The sequence below is a fragment of the Chionomys nivalis genome, chromosome X, assembly GCF_950005125.1.
Source record: "Chionomys nivalis chromosome X, mChiNiv1.1, whole genome shotgun sequence".
Lineage (NCBI taxonomy): Eukaryota > Metazoa > Chordata > Mammalia > Rodentia > Cricetidae > Chionomys > Chionomys nivalis.
The window spans coordinates 47,045,995-47,069,590 of NC_080112.1; the positions used below are offsets into that span (position 1 = coordinate 47,045,995).

A 23,596-nucleotide genomic window follows, 5' to 3' on the forward strand; every position below is an offset into this window, starting at 1 on the left:
ATTAAATGACCCAAAATTTATTGTCTGTCTATAATAACTTCATGTAAAAGCAAAAACAAGCACAAAGAATTCATGTAATGGTTTTTATTGTTGACATTTTCATTTTAAAAGAAACAAAAAACACTGCTGCATAAAAGGAGCTTTTTTATTTGTGCTATTTTTTTTTAGAAAAAATTTAAAAATATAGCTGGGGTTGCTCACATCTTTAATCCCAGCACTGGAGAAGCAGAGGCAGGCAGATCTCTGTGAGTTTGAGGTCAGCCTGGTCTATAAGAGCTAGTTCCATGACAGGTTCCAAAGCTACAGAGAAACCCTGTCTCAAGAAAAACAAAATAAAAATATTTAGTAATTTATTTTTATGTATGTGTATATACATGTGCCTGAATTAGTTTGTGTTCAATGTGCACATAAATGCCCACAGAAGCAACAGGGTATTGGAACACCTGAAACCAGAGTTACAGTCAGTTGTGAGTGTTGGTACAGGGAACAAAACCAGGTCCTTGAATGAGCAGCAAGTAAATTAAAAGCTTTTAATTACTGAGTGAGTCAATTTCTGTTACTATTAGCAAAACTCATAGCATCAAGGCTTGTGGGTAACGCTGGAAAGAGTTATAAAGAAGTTGGAATTTGGAACATTTATATAATATCAAACTTGAACTATTTCTCTCTGTCCTGGGAGATGTATATACATGTGCACGTGCACAAACACATACACACACCACCACTACTAGCAACAAGAAAACCAAATATCAGAAAAAAAAAAATAAAAGAACCAGTGAGTAACGCATAGTATGTTGGTCTTTTTATTCATAGTGTTGAATCAGACCAAATTTTCTATCACCAAGAAAAAATACAATTTAAGTACCTACAAACATATTTCTAGTCTCAATTTCCCTGGAACGCTAGATTACTTTTACGAATGAAAATCATTTCAAAAGAGAAGAGAAACTTACCCCTCCCCATTTTTTTCTTGTGGTTTCTTGCAGGTCCTGGATGATGATTCTCTGTACAAAACAGAGCACACACACAGTCAGATTCACAAAGGCTGAGTCACTATATCAGATAAGCTCCGTTATAGCTGATGTAGTCAGTGTGAGCATTTCATTTCAATGCACTCTAATCTTGCTCCCTGACAAAACTGCTTTATAGATCACAGATACCTAACCTCAGTGGACAGAAGCACAATTTTGGAAACCATGGGCTGCCTATACCAACTTAACTATGACCTTCTTTTTCTGGTATTAGTTTTTGCCCTTGCCACATAAAACTCATTAAATTGGTCACACGCTTATCTTTTTGGAGGACAGCCTTATCAACAAAAGATGACAGGCAAAAATGCTAAAGACTTGATGTTAATAACCGGGCTAGCACATTATTAGCTTGCCTGTCTCTGCCTTCCCTTCATTGGCATTCTATGACAAGTATAGTTCCCTTTATCTTGTAACATTTTTCTGAATGGTGTCAAACGGCAATGCCCCTAATTAAATTATCCTTGAGGCAAAGCAGCCCACAATTATTTCCAATAAACATCATGAATCAAGGACCATGGATTCCTGAAAACAAAAGCATAATGTCAGGAGCCGTGTCCCCCCAAAATTTACAGGAAGCACCGCCGTGAGGAGTTTTTGCAGAGGGCTTCACTTCTCAATTGTATTGAGAATAGTCTTATTGACCAAGCCTATCCCACACCCAAATTAACTGTTAATAGAGAGTTATCTCTTAGCAGAACCTGCCTTACATTCCAAACTATCTAGGCAACTAGGTGTGTCACCTTGTGACTTCCCGACCAAGGAATCGTGACCTGACCCATCGTAACCTCTCGGACTACGTGACGGGCGTGACGGGCGTGATGAGCGTGGACCACGTAGCAAGACCCCATGCCCCAGCCCCCCAAGCTCCCCATCCAGGGGCTATATAAGCTGTAACCATGACCCTAATAAAGGGAGGCTTTGACAACATAAGCAGAGCCTCCTTTCTCTCATCAGCCTGTGTCTTTTAGGTGGTGCCTCTCCGTGACCCTGGAATAACTGGCCAGCCAGGCGGGTTACAAACCCTAGACAGAGTAACCCGTCGAGGCGGCTACAGTGGCGCCCGAACCAGTGACTCGGAGCACGGTTAACTTCCCGGACGACGACGCGCAGTCCCGGGACAACAAGAAAAATAGAAGATTCTGCAGCTGTAGAACTCGGACAGATCTGCAGGATAAGGTAGGCGCAGGTTCGCTGTCGTCCCACAAGACATGGGCCATTCGCTTTCAAAGGAAGAGAAATTCATAAAGGAATTTAAACAATCACTCAGGGTGAGAGGAGTAAGAGTAAAAAAAAGAGATTTAGTTGCATTTTTTTGTTTTATAGATGAAATATGCCCTTGGTTAGTTTTAACAGGCCCAGAAATACACCCTATTCTCCGCGTCTTCCTTAGTCAGCCAAAAAGGACTCCGCAGCCACTGCCTTATGCTCTGACTGCTCCCGATAGCACGCCTTTGATTCAGAAATTGTTCAATACAAAGCCGCCCTTAAAGCACAAATAGGAGGTCTCAAACAAGTTCTTGCATTACAGCATAAACTCTCAGACCTTTCCTCTCAGATTCGGGACTTACAGTTCACTAAGGAAAAAGACAGGATTTTAGACAAACGGGCAAACGGAGCTAGACAAGCGAAAGCTGCTGAGCTCCACCCTGATTCCACAGAAGACCTCCTAGGGCTAGAGAGCCTGTGTCTTAGCCTCCTGCCATGTGGAGCTGAGGCAGCCAGACAGGTTGGCTGTAAGGAGGTCTGGACTCAGAAAGTTACAGCTTCAGGACAATAAAAGGAGATAAATATGCTTCTTTTCCATTCTAAAATTTTGCTTCTTGGTCAAAAATCTTTAGTTTGTAGGCATATAAATTTATATCTAAGGTAGATTAATTTCAGTACTGTGGTTCTGTAGAAAAGTTTTAAAATCAAAGACTGTGATACATTCAGAGGATTTTTAAAAATTGTTTAGGATATCCTAAATTTTTATTTCTTTCTTATAAAGTTGAGGATTGTTCTTTTGAGTTCTGTGAAAAATGTTGCTATAATTTTAATGTGCATTTATAGTAAATCTGTATGTGAGTTCTGTGAGGAATGTTGCTATAATTTTTAATGGACATTTACACTGAATCTGTAGACTGCTTTCAGTGAAATTGTCATTTTTGCTATGTTTTCTTCTACTTTCCCAAAAAAATAGGAGATCTTTATTTTCTAATGTCTTAAATTTTTTCTTAAAAGAGTTAAAGTTCTTATCATACAAGTTTTTTCATTTGTACGCCCACTCTTGGGTGGGAGTCGTATTGTCTCAGCTTATAGTCCTTTCCTGCTGCCAGGTGTTGCTTGAGGGTAAACTGCTGAGACTCAGGCCTCTCACTAAATTTATCGAGGGCCAGAGTTATACTCTAACAAATGATAATGGTTAAAAATAAAAAACATTTTCGCCTTCACAATCAGAGGTAACAGGACCCAAAACTTCTGTCCTGCTTGCTTGGAGTTACTCCAAGATATTTTATGGTATTCATGGATATTTAAAAGGAGGATGTCTCATTTATCCTAGGTGTTAAAGAGATACACTTGGGTTATTTTCAGAATTCTGGCTATGATAAAGTAGTTCTGCTATATACATAGCTGAGCATGTTTTTATGGTCAAAAAACTTTTATATTTAGGCCCAACAGGGGTATTGATAAGTTTTAAGGTAAATATTTGCCTAATTTTAAAAAATGGCCGTAATGAGGGACTCCCAATGCTGGGGAGACTCTCACTCAGGTCTCGGGAGGGCACAGCCCCCCCAATGACTTGCAGGAGACTGTCCTTGCTGCAATCGCACGAGGCTCGTGACCCACGTGGGGGAAGAGTTTGGCCTCTAGTGACCTGTAGAGGAAATTTTTGGAAAAGAGACCACAGCCCTATGGTCCAGAGGGTCATAAAAATTCCAAAAATCCAGTGATGGTCGCAGGGGGACAGCTCCCTGCCTCTCGGGACCACTCCCAGGTTCCTAGAGCAGTGTGATGATAATCACAGGAGGAAAATTCCTTGTTTTTCGGGATTGTTATCAGGATTGCAATCTGGTTTTGTCTTCAGCTGGTTCCTAGGGCAGGGTTGCTGAACAGGCTAGCCCTAGATTTTTGATTCTTTTCTTCCTGCTGGGGAAGTCTGGATTTATCCAGGTCTTTCAATACTGTGTATGATCCAAAAGTGACTGTCAGTTTACACTTCCAACGCCAGTATGCACTTCCAGCAAGAAGTTTTTTCTTTACCCACATTTTCTTCAGCATAAGTTGTTAATAATAATTTTTAATCTTGGTCATATTTACAAGGATAAAATGAAATTTCAGAGTTTTAATTTACATTTCTCTGATGGCTAAAGGATGTTATGTTTGAGCATTTTTTTAAACTGTCTCTCAGTTTGTCTGTTGAGAGTTTTCAATTTAGGTCTGTAACAAATATTTTTATTGGATTAAATTTTTTAATAACTAATTTTCTGAGTTCTTCATATATTTTTAAAATGGGTTTATGATAAGTAAGGATCTTTTCTCACTCTATAGTCTTGTTATACAAAAGTTTCTCAATTCAGGAGATATAATTTATGGTTTTTCCAAATGTTTGTGCCACTGAGGCTATGTTTGAGATGTGGCAAAATGTACTTCAAAAATTTTTTCTCTGTGAGGTTCAACAAAATTTTTATATGCTGAGGCCTTTGGCTCATTTAAACTTAAGTTTTGTACATGGAGATGGATATGGATCTATTTTTATTCTTCTACATAGTGGTGTCTAATGAGGCCAATATCATTAGTTAAAATACTTCCTTTTTTCATTTTCCTATCTGCGGGGCAGACTCGCAACTTAAGAGAATAGCTTATAAGCTTTTTATTAGATATTCAATGGTTAAAGCCCTAGTTATAATATTCTTATGGGAAGACCTTGAGCCGCTAGGTAAAATTCTTACAAAAAACAGTGTCCAATAGAGAGCTTAAAAAGCTGCCAAGCAGGTACTCAAACAGGTAAAATATAAACCAACAGGTACAGTATATTAATTATAATACAGCTATGGCAAGTGTGTATATTAAATGTAAAACTTATTCTACAACAGTTTTATAAAAAATGCTGTTTATGGCTAAACATTCCCAGTTTTGCCAGTTAAGATATTAAATTCTTAATTTAGAACAGTAGCCTGTCTAATACAAAAGGGCAGGATAAAATCTGGGAGATGGTTTAACAGAATATTGACTATGATCAATGTTTCTTATACTAAACAATAGATTCATTGATAATTTTAAGATTGATTCCTGGACAATTGCCTTTGCTCAATTCAAAGGCCAAAACAATAATCTTTTCCCAGATGATCATTGCTACGATTCACACACCTGTATTTTGCTAATGTTATAGCTAAAAATCCCTTAAAGGATTTTATGCTAAATTTTACAAATGGCTCTTCCAAGGAAGAACTGCACATATGGCTAATAATTAATAAAAAGAAAATATGGAGCGTACCAAGGCTCCTTGAAAGCAACTTATAACGGTTGCACACAGCAACTTATAACAGTTGCACACAGATCCTGATGCAAACGGATCTAGCATGATGACACCAAGCTAACCTTTACTAAGGCAAGGTAAAAAGGCCCTTGCAATGCATTATAAAAAAAAACCCGACCTATATATATTTGGGGTCGAGGAGATGTTTATGCTTTTTTCACAGAAAGAAAATATAAAAGCTAAACCTGACTTCATGGCTGCAGACACCCCACAGAGGACTTCCCGGAGGAGATTGGAGAGGAATGCTTGGTCCGGTCGGTCTTCTCTGCCCCCAAGGAGAAGTGCCTGATAACAGAACCTGCTACGCCACTCTGCAGGACGTCATGCTGCCTTTAGAGGGTCCAAGGAGACCTGAGCTAATTGCCAGGATGTGCTTCAGATAGCTGACTACAGCTCACCTCACCCAGGAAGCCCACCTGCCCTGAAGCACAAACATCGAGCTACCTCTGCTGTCTGCATTCTGTTTGCTTTGCAGCTGAGGTGTAGACTAACCATTTGACTGTTTTAAACTTTGGGACACAAAAAACTCATTTTAATTAAAATACTAACCCCTCTTTACTTAAGAAGGGGGAAGATTGGGGTTCTGACTATTGTTCAGAGACTGGAACTGGTGGTATTTGATAACAACAATGTCTGTCAATGTATGTATTACTAGAATTGACCTAATGATATTTGTAACTGCTTATAGATGTTGGAAAAGGTTTGACACATGCTGTAAAATGTTTAGGTTTAATGCATATGTTAAAAATTTTAGATTTTGATCCCCTTTACACTGCCCTAATGTTTGGCAGGCAACACTCGTAATCTTATTGTGGAGTAGGCATTTAGGAAGGAGGATATACCTTAGGCCAGACTAAACGGTGAATACTGGGTTTGGAAAACGCCCTTTCTTCTTGTCTGGAAGATGGAGCTATTGGTGCCAAAGTTATATCATTATATCTTTTACTTGAGGAGCTCCTCACAGTCTTTTCATTAATGACAGATACAGGGGCCCAATGACGGGAGTTAGTGTGGACCCTCGCCTGAACAGCACACCATACAGAGGTTGTAGAAACCGGCTCAACATGGCATGGTGCCAGGCACGAGGATTGCCCTCCACATGGCCTAAGACAGGGTGCCCTGTGGTCAAAGATCTGCTTACTTTAGGTCTTGCTAGATACCCTTTATTTGAGGAGCTCCAGGGACGGACAACTTATGGCAGGACATCCCCCAACCTAAGACAGGGTCCTGGGAACCCGAGGACGGGTAAGGGGGAAAAAAGACCTGGTCCCCACTCGGCGTAAGACTCATAAGGCACCCCTCTGTTCCCAGGAGAGGTAAATTGCTCGACCAATCCGGGAGAAGGGTCCCTCCTTGTCCCAGTCCCTTCTCATTTAGACCTGACACCGGGGTTAGACTCTGACCTGGTGCCCTCCACTTGATAGATGCCTGCTTTTATAAAAGGAAGGGGGATATGTCAGGAGCCGTGTCCCCCCAAAATTTACAGGAAGCACCGCCGTGAGGAGTTTTTGCAGAGGGCTTCACTTCTCAATTGTATTGAGAATAGTCTTATTGACCAAGCCTATCCCACACCCAAATTAACTGTTAATAGAGAGTTATCTCTTAGCAGAACCTGCCTTACATTCCAAACTATCTAGGCAACTAGGTGTGTCACCTTGTGACTTCCCGACCAAGGAATCGTGACCTGACCCATCGTAACCTCTCGGACTACGTGACGGGCGTGACGGGCGTGATGAGCGTGGACCACGTAGCAAGACCCCATGCCCCAGCCCCCCAAGCTCCCCATCCAGGGGCTATATAAGCTGTAACCATGACCCTAATAAAGGGAGGCTTTGACAACATAAGCAGAGCCTCCTTTCTCTCATCAGCCTGTGTCTTTTAGGTGGTGCCTCTCCGTGACCCTGGAATAACTGGCCAGCCAGGCGGGTTACAAACCCTAGACAGAGTAACCCGTCGAGGCGGCTACAGCATAAGAGAACCAAAAGGAAATCCATAAATTGCAATGGCAATGGAAGTTATACAAAAACAGAAATTCTGTTTTATTGATGGAAAAAGCATGAACACAACATATACAGAAGCCAATGTATATAATTAATTCTTCAATTTCTTACAGGTATAAAGCATGAAGCTACTATTTACCAGTCACTTGACAAGTTTTTGATGTGTGGCTAAGCAGTTGAGTTCAGGTGTGTGTCGGTGTCTGTAGGTGTGTGTAGTGAAAAGATATGATCTATAAATCCATTAAGAAACTTACTAGAAATTCAGTAGGGGAAATCAAGAATAAATACCAAACTGAAACTTGATAACTAGTTGTATGGCATCAGATAAACCACTTTCTATTTTAATTTTTTTACAAAACACACTCTGTGTACCCTGTGGATGTTAAAGGTATGTGCTTCAAAAGCAAATGTTCTTTGTTAAATCTAGAAAATGCTGCCATAAGCCTATACAAGTTTCCTTGCCACCAAACATTTCAGATACTTAAAAATGATAATGATGGACTGGGGAGATAGCATAATGTTTCAAAGCACTTTGTTGCTCTAACAGAGGACCGGCATTCTGTACTCAGAACCCATGTTCAGTACTCAGAAGCTACACAGTAGTTAACAACTATCCTCAACTCTAGTTTCTGGAGATCAGCCTCCCTCTTCTGACTTTCCCAAGCACATGGTATACACACACATTCATGCAATAAGATAAAATAATAAAAATTTTAAAAACAGGAAAAGAAAAATGTAGCAAAACTATATCAACTTATTTGGTATTTTATTATGAACAACATTTCTCAGGATTGGATTTTTTTAGAGCATCTATTGTTATCTTCTTTTGAAATCAGCTGAGTTCCTCAAAATAATCTTAGACAGGGAAAGGTCAGCTTTTGTGAGCTCCTCACAGAAACACCAAACAAACAAAAACAGAAAGAAATAAATCAATTAATGAGTGAATGAATAAGTGATGAATAGTTGGGGAGGACAAGGGGGTTGGGGAAATGGGAGGGAAACAAAATAGAGTAATGGAGGATAAATATGATCAAAATGCATTATATGCATATATGAAATTATCATATTAATCCACTATTATATAATTAGTATATGCCAATAAAAATTTAACTTATATTTTTATGAAAAGCCCTTGTTAATAAATAGGTTAACTCTCCAAGGTAAAAGAGGGTACAGAACTACCCTAGTCTCACTGGGATTTCTCCTTGAAGTCATCAGTATATGCTGTCATCAGAAACCAAGAATTTGAAGTCGCAGTCACCTTGCAAGTGAACTTATTCTGGGAAGGCATTAGGAAAAAGGCAATACAGCAAAGAGTAATCCATTTATGTACAAATAATGACTTGCAAGAGTTAAGTGGAATGGTGGTGGTATGACTCAATTTTGATTTTAAGAGGAAATCAGTGGCATCTATGGGAAAAGGAGAATTAAGGGGTGAAGAAAATTTGACTGCAGAGACAGTGATACCAAAGATGCTAAAGAAATCTGGCAGGACTTATTGATTTCATTTTTTTTAAATTTCTTGCTTGTTCTTCTTTAATATTTAATCAATCTCTTTAGAAAGAATTAAGCCTATTTTTGTTGTTACTAAGAACCACAAAGGAAAGGACTGTGAGGCATGGGCTAGGATTTTCAAAATGCTGCTGCCTCTCCAGAGGTCAAAAATGTCATCTGGATCGGGATTGCCTTTTTCCTGGAGAAAATGAAACCAAGGAAACAAAGGTTAATTCTACCCTAGTCAATAACTACCTCACCTAGATATCTAGGGGCAAAACTCTAAAGATCAGAATCTTTATTTATTTATTTATTTATTTATTTATTTATTTGGGTTTTTCGAGACAGGACTTCTCTGTAGCTTTGGAGCCTGTCCTGGAACTAGCTCTTGTAGACCAGGTTGTCCACGAACTCACAGAGATCCACCTGTCCCTACATTTTTGAGTGTTGGGAATAAAGGCATGAGCCTCTACTTCCTGGCTCAGAATCTTTTTTAAATAATATTTTTTCTTTTATTTTACATATCAACCACAGTTTCCCTTCCCTCCTCTTCTTTGGATTCCCCTCCTGACTTACTCCTCCTCTGTTGTCATTCAGAAAGAAGCAAGCCTCCCACTGGCTTGAACAATGTCATGACATACCAAATGGAGGCAGGGCCAAACCCCTTTTCTTGCATCAAGGCTAGGAAAGGTAATCCAGCATGGGGAACAGGTTCCCAAAAGTCAGCTAAGTGCCAGAGAAAGGTCCTGATTCTATTGCAAGGAGTCTTACAAAGAGACCAAGCTATACAACTGTCACACACAGGCAGGGTGCCTAGGTTGGTCCCATGGAGGCTCCCTAACTGTTGATTTAGAGGCCATGAATTCCCATGAGCTTTGGTCATCTATCTTTGGGTTCCCATGTCATGACCCCCAGGTTCATATAATCCCTCATCCCTTTCTTCAGCAAGACTTTCTGAGCTCAGCCCAGTGACTGGCCATGGATCTCTGAACCTGATTCCATCAGTTACTGGATAGAATATCTCTGATAGCAATTAGGATAGTCACCGATCTGAAGATCAGAATCTTATTTTAAGCAAAATGATTTCCTTAAAGATACAGGGTTAATGGCCTACTATACACATCACCCCAAACTAAGTTTTCTATTTTACGTTGTCTCTTACTGCGGCTTCTGCTACCAACATTCAGTGTGTCTCTTTAACTTGGATCCTTGCTTCTCCAGTCTCCTTTATTCTGCGGTGTGTGTGCATGTGGGCACACATAAGTGTATGTAGTGTATGTTTGTGTATCTGTGTTGTGGGAAACCTTTAGAAGTTTATACTTCTCTAAAAATGAGTTCTTCTCAATCTTGTTTCTCAGTCAGGTCCCTATCTTAAACTAAGCAGCACTTCCAACTTTTCCATTTATTTACCTAGCATAACACTAACTAAGCTCTATAACAACGACTGTAACCTGTGGGTTGCAACCCCTTTGGCAAACTTATATTACAATTCATAAAAGTTGCATAATTACAGTTATGAAGTAGCAATGAAAATAATTATATGTCTGGGGGTCACCACAACATGAAGAACTATAGCAAAGGGTCACAGCATTAGGAAGGTTAAGAACCACTGTTCTATAACTAGATCCTAGCTTCCTGGAAACTAACATATCAACCATTATTGTCAGTGTACACCTTTAATCCCAGCACTCAGGAGGCAGAGGCAGGTAGATCTTTCTGAGTTTGAGGCCAGTGTAGTCTACAGAGCTTATTTCATAGTTTCTATAATTTTAGCTTTATATGTACACACACACACATATATATACAGACACATATATAATTATGTTGTTCCATATATATGAAAAGTAAGTAGAAGATAGTTATATATATATAACTATCATGTATAACTATTTTATATTTTCTGCTTACTTTTCAATCTCTGAATTTTTATTATAGTTTTTAAACTATCTGTTTAATATATAGAGCATAATGTTATGATATATTTCTTGATAGGTACATGCATAAAGTAATGACTAAAGGAAATCATGACATTTTAAATAACTTCAGGGCCACTTTTGCCAAAGGCTGGGGTATCTGGCCAGTGTGGTAGGGAAACTAAGGGTCATGGACATGACTCTAATCTAGTTCCATATAGTTCTCCAGCTGCACAGGTGGCCTTCCCAACCACATGATGACCAAGAGAAAGGTCAGCTTGGAAGGGCCAAGGAATAGCCTAAGTGTCCCCCTGCAAGGCTGTCAAGACAAAGTCACTCGGTAAATATTCTGCAAACATCTAAATGAAAGGATATGCTCAAAATTGATAATTTTAGCTATTCATTGTACATTAATCAAGAGATTAATTGTAGCAGGATAGTCAACATGTTCTTATAGAAGAGTATGTTTCTCAAAATAAGTAATCAGACAAAAAAAGTGGAAACAAAAGGGGAAAGGAAAGCAAAATGTAAACAGGGTGGGTTGACTAACCAAGAAAAAAAAAAGATTTACCTGCATAAAAGGGAGACACTAAAAACTAGAGCCCTGACTCTCAAGCAGAAGAGAAAGAAGCCAAGTCCAACTGATCATGTGTCATGTCTCTCAGTATACCCTGTATTCCCTTTTCTGAAAGCCAGAGAAATGTTCTTATGAACTATTTTGTAAATGTGAGTTTCTTAGGAGATCTAGAAATATGTTTTAAAATGCAGAAATCCCAATTTATCCAAATTTTTAAATGTAATTTTTTTTTTTTATAATCAGACAATAGCAGGATACTGAATCAAGAAAGACTATCATTGTCTGTGAGTCCAGAGTGGACTAGTTTTATATTCTTCAATACAAAACATGCTAAACAACAATTCAGAGTCTAATCATGTATTTGTGTCTAGATTATTTTGCATTACTTCTAGTCTCATGTTTTTAATAGAACCACTTAAAAACAAACAAACAAACAAAAATACTTACAAGTTCTTGCTCTGTCAGAACTTTATGTCCTCTATTCTGGTTATGGTGGTCAGTTTTCCTAACAATTTTGATAATGTTATAGAAGAAAGAAAATTTGATGATATGTTGTCTGTGATATAAAACTACGAATCAATGGATATAAAAGATTATATGCATGTCAGTTATGTGAGATCTTCTTTAAGAAAAATTTGTGGACAAATCTGAAACTGGAACATTAATGTAAAAACTATTTAAAATAAACACAAAAGGTAGAGAGTTGGCTTAGTAGTTAAGAGCACTTGTTCTTGCAGAGTACCTGGATTGAATTCTCAACATTCACATGGGGACTTCAGTCCCAAGGGATCTGAAGGCCTCTCTTTTAACTTTCATAGGAACCATGAATGCATGTGGTACAAATATATACATGCAGGCAAAATACCCAAATATATAAAGTAAAATGAATATCATATATTCATATAATTAGTATATGAATGTAATATATATATGAATAACATTAATACATTTGTATATCTAAATCTAAAATAAATTGAAACACAATGCGTGGCTCTTCAGATTTTTGGTAAATGTGTTAAGAATTGTATATGAAATGAAATGTCTGTGCACTGATCCTCAACCAACTGTTCTAAGTTACAAAAGAGAAAAATAAGTGAATTTGATAAAAGTTCCAACAAAAAGTAAAAACACAGTACAGACTTAGGAATTTAGGCCTAGCCTGCCAATTACTATCTGATCTTAGGCAACTCATTTAACCTTTTAAGCCTTTCAACATACTGGTATTATCCATAGCATCTCTAACTTTATGGGCCTTAAGGAAAGTTTAAATGAAAACAGCTATAGTAGTTCTTGGAATCAGTAAGTAAAATCATGAAGGGTTAACAAAGGTTTGGTACCTCCCACCCAAATGGCTTGGTTCCATATGATTTTTCTGGTTTTCTTCTCAATTGGTCAATCTGGTTCAAAGCATTCAAAATTAATAATTACAACTTAAGACAGAAAGGTAGTATAATATTTATTTTATTAGCAGAATTTTGAAAATTAAACTTCAATTTTTAAGATTCTGCTTCAGCTATACTACTAAACCTTGGGATGGCAATTCTTTAAGCACGTCCTTTGTCGTTTCTACAAATACTTGCCTTCTTTTCCCCAGCCTCCTATTCTTTGTAGTTATTCCTCTAAAAATCCCGTGAGATTCAATTACAATTAGCTTTTAGTTTCAAAATACTGCAGGCTACATTTTAATTTGTGGAGATCCACAGTGCCTTTACTTTTCAGCCACAAGGATATCAAGTTAGAGATGCTGCTTACTTCTCAGCCCTCCCCTGCATGTTGATACACAATATATACAATAACCTCTGGCCACCATGTTTATAGCTTTGCCAGTCCTAATGTTTAGTTTCTTTACCACATTTCAAGGCCTTTCAAATTTTAAGGTTTAAAAGCTAAAAGGCATTATAATGCACTGTAAAGATGAGGTAGACTCTGGAACCTTTTCCTTTTTATTGTATCTCCTAAACCTTTAGACTCCTTCAGCTGTCAGAAGGCTCTTCTGTAAGAGCTATGTCTTGTCCTGTCTTCTTTGCTTTGTCTTGACACAGGGTCATACAGCATAGCCTTGGTTAGCCTGGAACCCACATAGATCCTCCTGCACCCCTAGTGGTGTGACATGTACCACAACACCTGGAAATGTTTATTCTATTAGGCCTCTGGAAGCTTCATTTCCATATTCTTTTTGGTACCACATACTTCAAATAATAAATATTCAACTGGTATTTGTTGCATGTATGTTCACTGTGACAAGGCAACTACTCTTGGGTCATCTTATTAGGGCCCAAAAGAATCCTATGAGGTAGAAACAGTAATACCTATTGATAAATTCTGAAGCAATCAAATTCCTCACGTTCACATAGCTGGTAGGTAAGAACATTTCAGGATTTGGTTAATATCTCAACACATTTGTATTAAAATGCTAATATTATAATTGTTAGTCTTCACAGAGACACTTGTGATGGTCTGGATCTGAAAACGAACCACAAAGGCCATGTGTTAAAGGCTTCATCGGCAGCTAATGGCACTACTAAAAGGTTACAAAAACTTTAGGACATGGAACTAAATAGATAGAAATAGGTCCCTGGAGGCATGTTCCAAAAGAACATATTTTGTTCCTATTCCCTTTATTATTTTCTGCTTCCTGGCAGCCATAAGAGTGCGGTATTCTATCCTTCTGCTGTGATGAACTGGCTTTCCAAAAGGGAAACAAAAAAACCAAGTGGCCATGGACTGATACTACTAAAACCGATACAAATCCATCCCCATTTGGTGATTGTCTTCTGTTTTCATCACACAGAAGGAAAGCTGACTGATGTAACATGAGCGTGAACTAACATACAGATCAAGATTTAGAATACATTTCAAGATATTGACATAGAGGCAGGCAGGCCTAGGCAGCGGAGGCACCGGCATGCAGGCAGGCCCAGGCAAGTCCGGGCAGCGGAGGCACCGGCACCCAGGCAGGCCCGGGGGGCAGAGGCACTGGCAGGCAGGCAGGCCCGGGCGGTGGAGGCACCATCAGGCAGGCCTAGGCTGCGGAGGCACTGGCAGGCAGGCCTAGGTTGCGGAGGCACCGGCAGGCAGGCAAGTCCATGCGACGGAGGCACCGGCGGGCAGGCGGGCACAGGCGGCGGAGGCACTGGATGCGGGATTGTGTGGGCAAGAAACAGAGAAGCCCGCACTGAGAGCAGATTGCCCCGCTACAATTAAATCAAACCCATTAGATAGCATCGATAAGAGGAGATGGGCAGACGCCAAGGCAATAATTCACCCAACAATCTGAAAAACAACATGAAAACACCAGAACCCAATGATCTTACAACACAAGGACTTGAACACCCTAACACAGGAGAAGAGGAAAAAACTGACTTTTTGAAAGCAATAGAGTCCCTTAAACAACATGTAAAAAACGCCCTCATAGAAATGGATGAGAAGTATAACAAAAAGTTTGAAGAAATGAGTAAATACGTAAATGATACCCTGGGAAGCCAAGAAAAAACGATCAAACAGGTAATGGAAACAGTCCAAGAATTGAAAACTGAAATGGAAGCAAGGAAGAAAACACAAACTGAGGACCAGTTGGATATGGCAAATATAGGTCAACGAGCAGAGACTACAGAAACAAGCATAATCAATAGAATACAAGAGATAGAAGAAAGAATCTCAGATTCTGAAGACACCATAGAGAAAATAAACGGACTGATCAAAGAAAACACCAAAACCAACAAATTCTCATCACAAAACATTCAGGAAATATGGGACACAATAAAAAGACCAAACCTAAGAATAATAGGGATACAAGAAGGAGAAGAGGCACAGCTCAAAGGTCCAGAAAATATTTTTAACAAAATTATGGAAGAAAACTTTCCCAACATAAAGATATTCCTTTGAATATTCAAGAAGCATATAGAACACCAAACAGACTGGATCAAAAAAAAAAGTCCCCTCGCCATATAATAATCAAAACACAAAATATACAGATTAAAGAATATTAAGAGCTGCAAAGGAAAAAGGCCAAGTAACTTATAAAGGTAAACCGATCAGACTTACACCTGACTTCTCTATGGAAACCATGAAAGCCAGAAGGTCTTGGATAGAGGTACTACAGAAACTAAGAGACCATGGATGCAAACCCAAACTACTATACCCAGCCAAGCTATCGTTCACTATCAATGGAGAAAACAAGACATTCCAGGATAAGAACAAATTTAAACAATACGTTGCCACAAATCCAGCCCTACAGAAAGTAATAGAAGGAAAATCACAACCCAAGGAATCCAACATTGCCAACACTGCCTACAATAACCCAGGCATCTAGTGACCCTTCAACAGCTCAACTCAAAGAAGGGAGACACACAAACTCTTCCACCAAAAGCAATAAGAATAACCGGAGTAAACAACCACTGGTCATTAATATCACTTAATATTAATGGTCTCAATTCACCAATAAAAAGGCACAGGCTAAGAGATTGGATACGAAAACAGGATCCAACAGTCTGCTGTTTGCAAGAAACTCATCTCAACCACAAAGACAGGCATCTACTCAGAGTAAAGGGTTGGGAAAAGGTTTTTCAAGCAAATGGTCCTAAGAAAAAAGCAGGTGTGGCCATACTAATTTCTAACAAAACTGACTTCAAACTAAAATCAATCAGAAGAGATCGAGAGGGACACTTTATACTCATAACAGGAACAATTAAGCAGGATGAAGTCTCAATCCTGAATATCTGTGCCCCTAATATAAAAGCACCCACTTATATAAAAGAAATATTGCTAAAATTCAAGGCAGACATCAAATCACACACACTAGTAGTAGGAGACTTCAACACACCTTTCTTACCAATGGACAGGTCAATCAGACAGAAAACTAATAAAGAATTAAGAGAATTGTTGGAGGTAATGAATCAAATGGACTTAACAGACATCTATAGAACACTCCACCCAAATAGGAAAGAATACACCTTCTTCTCTGCAGCTCATGGAACCATCTCGAAAATTGACCACATACTTGGAAACAAAGAAAACCTCCACAGATACAAAAAAATATCAGTGTCCACCTGTGTCTTATCAGATCACCATGGATTAAAGTTAGAAGCCACCAACAATGCTACCCCCAGAATGCTGACAAACTCATGGAAACTGAACAGTCAACTACTGAACCACACTTGGGTCAAGGAAGAAATTAAGAAAGAAATTAAAGTCTTCCTTGAATTTAATGAAAACAAAGAGACAACATACTCAAACCTATGGGACACGATGAAAGCAGTGCTAAGAGGAAAGTTCATAGCACTAATTGCCCACTTAAAGAAAACGGAGAAAGCATACATTGGGGACTTAACAGCACACCTGAAAGCTCTAGAAAAAAAAGAAGTAGACGCACCCAGGAGGAGTAGATGACTGGAAATAATCAAACTGAGGGCAGAAATCAACAAAATAGAAACACAGAAAACAGTCCGAAGAAACAATGAAACAAAAAGTTGGTTCTTGGAGAAAATCAACAAGATTGACAAACCCCTATCCAAACTAATTAAATGACAGAGAGAGAACACACAAATAAATAAGATCAGAAATGAAAAGGGGGACATAACCACAGACACAGAGGAAAATCAGAGAATCATTAGATCTTACTACAAAAGCCTGTATGCCACAAAACTGGAAAATGCAAAAGAAATGGACACTTTTTTAGATAAGTACCATATACCAAACCTAAACCAAGACCAGGTGAACGATCTAAATAGACCTGTTAGTCGCGAAGAATTAGAAAGAGTTATCAAAAATCTCCCTTCCAAAAAAAGCCCAGGACCAGATGGTTTCAATGCAGAATTCTACCAGAACTTCCAAGAAGAGCTAATACCTATACTCCTTAATGTATTTCACAATATAGAAACTGAAGAGTCATTGCCAAATTCCTTTTATGAAGCTACAGTTACCCTGAAAACAAAACCGCACAAAGACCCAACCAAGAAAGAGAATTACAGGCCTATCTCACTCACGAACATCGACGCAAAAATTCTCAATAAAATACTGGCAAACCGAATCCAATAACACATTAGTAAAGTTATCCATTATGATCAAGTAGGCTTCATACCAGAGATGCAGGGCTGGTTCAACATACGCAAATCTATCAATGTAATCAACCATATAAATAAACTTAAAGAAAAAAACCATATGATCATTTCATTAGATGCTGAAAAAGCATTCGACAAAATTCAACACCCCTTTATGATAAAGGTCTTGGAGAGATTAGGGATACAAGGGTCATACCTAAATATAATAAAAGCTATTTACAGCAAGCTGACAGCTAACATCAAATTGAACGGAGAAAAACTCAAAGCCATCCCACTAAAATCAGGAACAGGACAAGGATGTCCACTCTCTCCATACCTCTTCAATATAGTGCTTGAAGTTCTAGCAATAGCAATAAGACAACATAAGGGGATCAAGGGGATCCATATTGGAAAGGAAGAAGTTAAGCTTTCATTATTTGCAGATGATATGATAGTATACATGAGCGACCCCAAAAATTCTACCAAAGAACTCCTACAGCTGATAAACACCTTTGGTAATATGGCAGGTTACAAAATCAACTCCAAAAAATCAGTTGCCTTCCTATACACTAAGGATAAGGAAGCAGAGAGGGAAATCAGAGAAACATCACCTTTCACGATAGCCACAAATAGCATAAAATATCTTGGAGTAACTCTGACCAAGGAAGTGAAAGATCTATTTGGCAAGAACTTTAAGTCTTTGAAGAAAGAAATTGAAGAGGACACCAGAAAATGGAAGGATCTCCCTTGCTCTTGGATTGGGAGGATCAACATAGTAAAAATGGCAATTCTACCAAAAGCAATCTATAGATTCAATGCAATCCCCATCAAAATCCCATCAAAATTCTTCACAGATCTGGAGAAGACAATAATCAACTTTATATGGAAAAACAAAAAACCCAGGATAGCCAAAACAATCTTATACAATAAAGGATCGTCTGGAGGCATTACCATCCCTGACTTCAAACTCTATTACAGAGCTACAGTATTGAAAACGGCTTGGTACTGGCATAAAAACAGAGAAGTCGACCAATGGAATCGAATAGAAGACCCCGACTTTAGCCCACAAACCTATGAACACCTGATTTTCGATAAAGGAGCTAAAAGTATACAATGGAAAAAAGAGAGCATCTTCAACAAATTGTGCTGGCAAAACTGGATGTCAATCTGTAGAAGAATGAAAATAGATCCATTTCTATCACCATGCACAAAACTCAAGTCCAAATGGATTAAAGACCTCAATATCAGTCCAAGCACACTGAACCTGACAGAAGAGAAAGTGGGAAGTACTCTACAACACATGGGCACAGGAGAACACTTCTTATGTATAACCCCAGCAGCACAGACATTAAGGACATCATTGAATAAATGGGACCTCCTGGGACTGAGAAGCTTCTGTAAAGCAAAGGACACTGTCACTAAGACAGAAAGGCAACCCACTGACTGGGAGAAGATCTTCACCAACCCCGCAACTGACAAAGGTCTGATATCCAAAATATATAAAGAACTCAAGAAATTAGACCGTAAAAGGTTAATCAATCCAATTATAAAATGGGGCACTGAGCTGAACAGAGACTTTTCAACAGAAGAAGTTCAAATGGCCAAAAGACACTTAAGATCGTGCTCAACTTCCTTAGCAATCAGGGAAATGCACATCAAGACAACATTAAGATACCATCTTACACCTGTCAGAATGGCTAAAATCAAAAACACCAATGATAGCCTCTGCTGGAGAGGTTGTGGAGAAAGGGGCACACTCATCCATTGCTGAGAATGCAAACTTGTGCAACCACTTTGGAAAGCAGTGTGGCGGTTTCTCAGGAAAGTCGGGTTCAACCTACCTCTCGACCCAGCAATACCACTATTGGGAATATACCCAAGCGATGCCCTAACATACAACAAAAGTATATGCTCAACTATGTTCATAGCAGCACTGTTTGTAATAGCCAGAATCTGGAAACAACCTAGATGCCCTTCAATGGAAGAATGGATGAAGAAAGTATGGAATATGTACATATTAGAGTACTACTCAGCAGTAAAAAACAATGACTTCTTGAATTTTGCATACAAATGGACGGAAATTGAAAACACTATCCTGAGTGAGTTAAGCCAGACCCAAAAAGAGGAACATGAGATGTACTCACTCATATTTGGTTTCTAGCCATAAATAAAGGACATTGAGACTATAATTCATGATTCTAGAGAAGCTAAATAAGAAGGTGAACCCAAAGAAAAACATATAAGCATCCTCCTGAATATTAACCTTCATCAGGTGATGAAAAAAGACAGAGACAGAGACCAACATTGGAGCACTGGAATGAAGTCTCACGATCCAAAGGAGGAGCAGAACGAGAGAGAGCATGAGCAAGGAACTCAGGACCGCAAGGGGTGCACCCACACACTGAGGCAATGGGGATGTTCTATCGGGAACTCACCAAGGCCAGCTGGCCGGGGTCTGAAAAACCATGGGACAAAACCCGACTCGCTGAACATAGCAGACAATGAGGACTACTGAGAACTCAAGAACAATGGCAATGTGTTTTTGATCCTATTGCACGTGATGGCTTTGTGGGAGCCTAGGTAGTTTGGATGCTCACCTTAATAGACCTGGATGGAGGTGGGTGGTCCTTGGACCTCCCTCAGGGAAGGGAAACCTGATTGCTATTTGGGCTGAGGAGGGAGGAAGACTTGATTGGGGGAGGGGGGTAATGGGAGGTGGTGGCGGGGAAGAGGCAGAAATCTTTAATAAATTAATTAATTAATTAATTAAAAAAATTAAAAAAAAAGATATTGATATAGAATTTCTGACACCAAATCTGGTATTCTTTCAGTCAAATATTTAATCATTAAAAAGCTATTTACTTTAAGGCTAGAGCTGTTGCTTGCCTGGTAGAGTGACTGCCAACATGACATGGCCCTGGGTGTGATTCCCAGTCCCATGTAAAATTTGTCATGGTGGTGTATACCTATAATTTCAGCACTAGCCTGTGCAGGCAAAAGAATCAGATGTTCAGGGTCATCCTTGTCTACAAAGCATATTCAAGATCAACCTGGATTGCATGAGATCCTGTCTCAAAAAACGAAAACCAAATGTTTACTTAATATCATAAGTCAGCAATTTTCCTGAACATTAGAGATTTAGTGGTAAATAAAACAGATATGTTCACTGAGGAGTAAAGCTTAGACTTTATGGAGATGTGTGTATGTGTGTGTTCATTACATTGACTTGCTTTTTTTGTGTTCATTTTATTTTAAGGTGTAAATAAAGGAACTTAATTAAAGAAAAATCTCAAAGTCTATTACAGATTTAGCATGGTAAATGAGAGAAGGTTAAAGATAAAAATAAGTGATCAAATTATACAACACTTTATGAGTTGAGTTAGTACAGCATTGGGATATTTATTCTAACTGCAGAGAAAACCATTAAGCAATTTCTTTGCAACCATCAAACAACCTACTCCCAGAGAGCTTAATAAATTCTTGTAAATTCCACTAACCTTCAGCTGCTTCCTATTCATTTCACCAGCTTTATTGTTTATAATGCATAAAAGCAATAACTGATATAAGAGATTGAGATTCAGATATATGCATAAGTGAATACTATGTCTTTAGTGAAACTATGCATTATTAACTTTTAAAAATCATAAACTATAACATTAAAATACCATAACACTATAAATACTTCATATTTAATACATAGTAAGTAATTCATATATATATATATATATATAAATGTATGCAATTACTCACTAGAAAGAAGAAACAAAATCTTACCAAATACTGCTGAATTTTGAGATGCCCTGTAGAATCTGTAGCACAATACTTGCTAAGTTATACAATTAAACAAAGAGTACTTTCTCTTGTTTTCCATTTTCCCTCAGATTAGGGTACAGTAATGTGCAGCAAAATCAGCACAGTTGCCTTTTCAATTCAACAGTCTACTCAGATATATAGCCTGTGTCTTTTAACAGGCCTAGGTCCCTGGGAGTGCAACAGTACACAATACAGACAAAAATCTATGACCTTATGAAAGTTACAATCTAGAGGGGAAAACAAAATTATTTCTATGCCAGATTATTTAAATAAGTAAAATATATAATACTTTAAATTATGAGAAATAGTGGTAGATATTAAAGAAAAACAATTATGGAGGGAAGAACAGAATTATTAAAATAGTACTTGTGTAAGATAAGCATTTCTGTTACTTTTATTGTTGCTATTTGTATGTTTGTTTGTTCGTTTGAGACAGGGTCTTACTATAAAGCCAAGGCTGATATAGAACTCATGATCCTCTTGCCTCAACTTTCCAAGTGCTAGAATTACAGAAGTATACCATCATGCCAGACCCACTTCTGATCTTCCAATACTTGTTTTTTACTAGTTGCCTTACAGCTTAGCAGTTGGTATACACATATGCCAGTGGGCAGTAGACTTTTTCTATAGCATATTCAAGAGTAAATATTTACATTTCAAAGGTCTCAGTTAATGACTAATTCTTCTGTTATAGTCACAAAACAGGCAAAGAAGTGATTTGTATGTAGTTATAGTTTAATAGGGCCAGTGAAAATGTTCAGTGGGTTAAGAAACTTGTCACCAAGCCTGAAAACTCAAGTCCACACTCCCTGGGACCCATATGGTTAAAAAGAGAACATATCCCTGCAAGTTGTCCTCCAACATCCACATATGCACTTCAGTATGTATCCTCCCCAACACCCACATACAGACAGATAAATAAAAATTCCAAAAGTTTGCATTTTATAATGCAAGGACATTAAAACTTGAATTTTATATAATTATCAAGTGTCACAAATTTTTAAATATTCTTTAATCATTTAAAAATAATTCCTGCACTTGGGAGGCAGAGGCAAGTGGATCTCTGTGAGTTCGAGACCAGCCTGGTCTACAAGAGCTAGTTCCAGGACAGGCTCCAAAACCACAGAGAAACCCTGTCTCGAAAAACCAAAAAAAATAATAATAATAATAATAATAATTCCTGGCTCCTAACTATACAGAATTAGGCACTAGGCTATTATTTGCTAAGCTCTGGTTAATTCAGAAAATTCAAAAACAAGTCCAAAGAAGTATAAGGTTACTCAGTGTAAGTATTATTAGAACATAAAGATACAGAAACATCAATAACAAGTTAAAAATTCTCCAATATCTTTTAAGTGAGAGATAATTAATTTTACATGACAATGGTTCCTAAGTTTCAAGTATATGATAAATATTAAAAATAATGACATAACCATCTAAATCAAGTTGAAACATATTAGTTAATAAGAAGAAATCTTTGCATACTATATCAAACAATCTAGATGCCGATAAATCACTTAATGATATCAACTATATTTCCTAACAGAAAGTTACTTTAGTCACAGTAATACTTTAACTAACACTTACATCCCAACAAAATATAAATGTTAATATTCAGTCTTGTCCTATCTTTTCAATTTCACAAATTTAAATATCTCAAAACAAGTAAAAAGCTATTTTACCACAATCTGAAATACTACTACAAATATTTCTCTACTATACAAGTAAATTTGGTTTTCCTCAATTCCTTATGGCCCAAAATTATTTCTATACATTTATTTAAATAAGTAAAATATATAATACTTTAAATTATGGGAAATAGTGGTAGATATTAAAGAAAAAACAATTATGGAAGAAAGATACATTGGACCATAAGTCCCTCCCCCCCAAAATAAAAGTGACAGGGCATTCCCTAGACACTCTGGGAGTGATGACAGCACTGTTTTTTGTAGTAGCAAGGGCACCTTTTGGAGGAGGTATGAGGAAAGTACTTTCAGGTACTCATAACCACTGGCCTGGTTCCTTTTTATTGTAAATGATTTTTAAGTGCTTATGTTCCTTACATAAATGGTATCAAAATATATATAAACTTTTGGTTGTAGCTTCTTTTGCAGAATATTTTGTTGTCACCTTGGAACATGTATTCTCCAATGTGTTCGTTTGCACTACTGATTCATATGTACTACTGCTTAACTTGTGCTATGTTATGGTTTG

The 23,596-nt window shown here is 38.0% G+C and overlaps 1 protein-coding gene across 3 annotated transcripts in view; it reads right to left on the bottom strand.

The window, feature by feature from the left end:
- The window catches only part of Prrg1 (proline rich and Gla domain 1), a 131,175-nt gene that overhangs the window by 64,932 nt on the left and 42,647 nt on the right, over positions 1-23,596 (bottom strand). For all 3 annotated transcript variants that reach the window (XM_057760506.1, XM_057760504.1, XM_057760507.1), the window contains exon 2: positions 954-1,004. In XM_057760506.1, coding sequence (XP_057616489.1) covers positions 954-963 — 10 coding nt within the window. In that variant the 5' untranslated portion in view covers positions 964-1,004. The remainder of the gene's footprint in view (positions 1-953; positions 1,005-23,596) is intronic.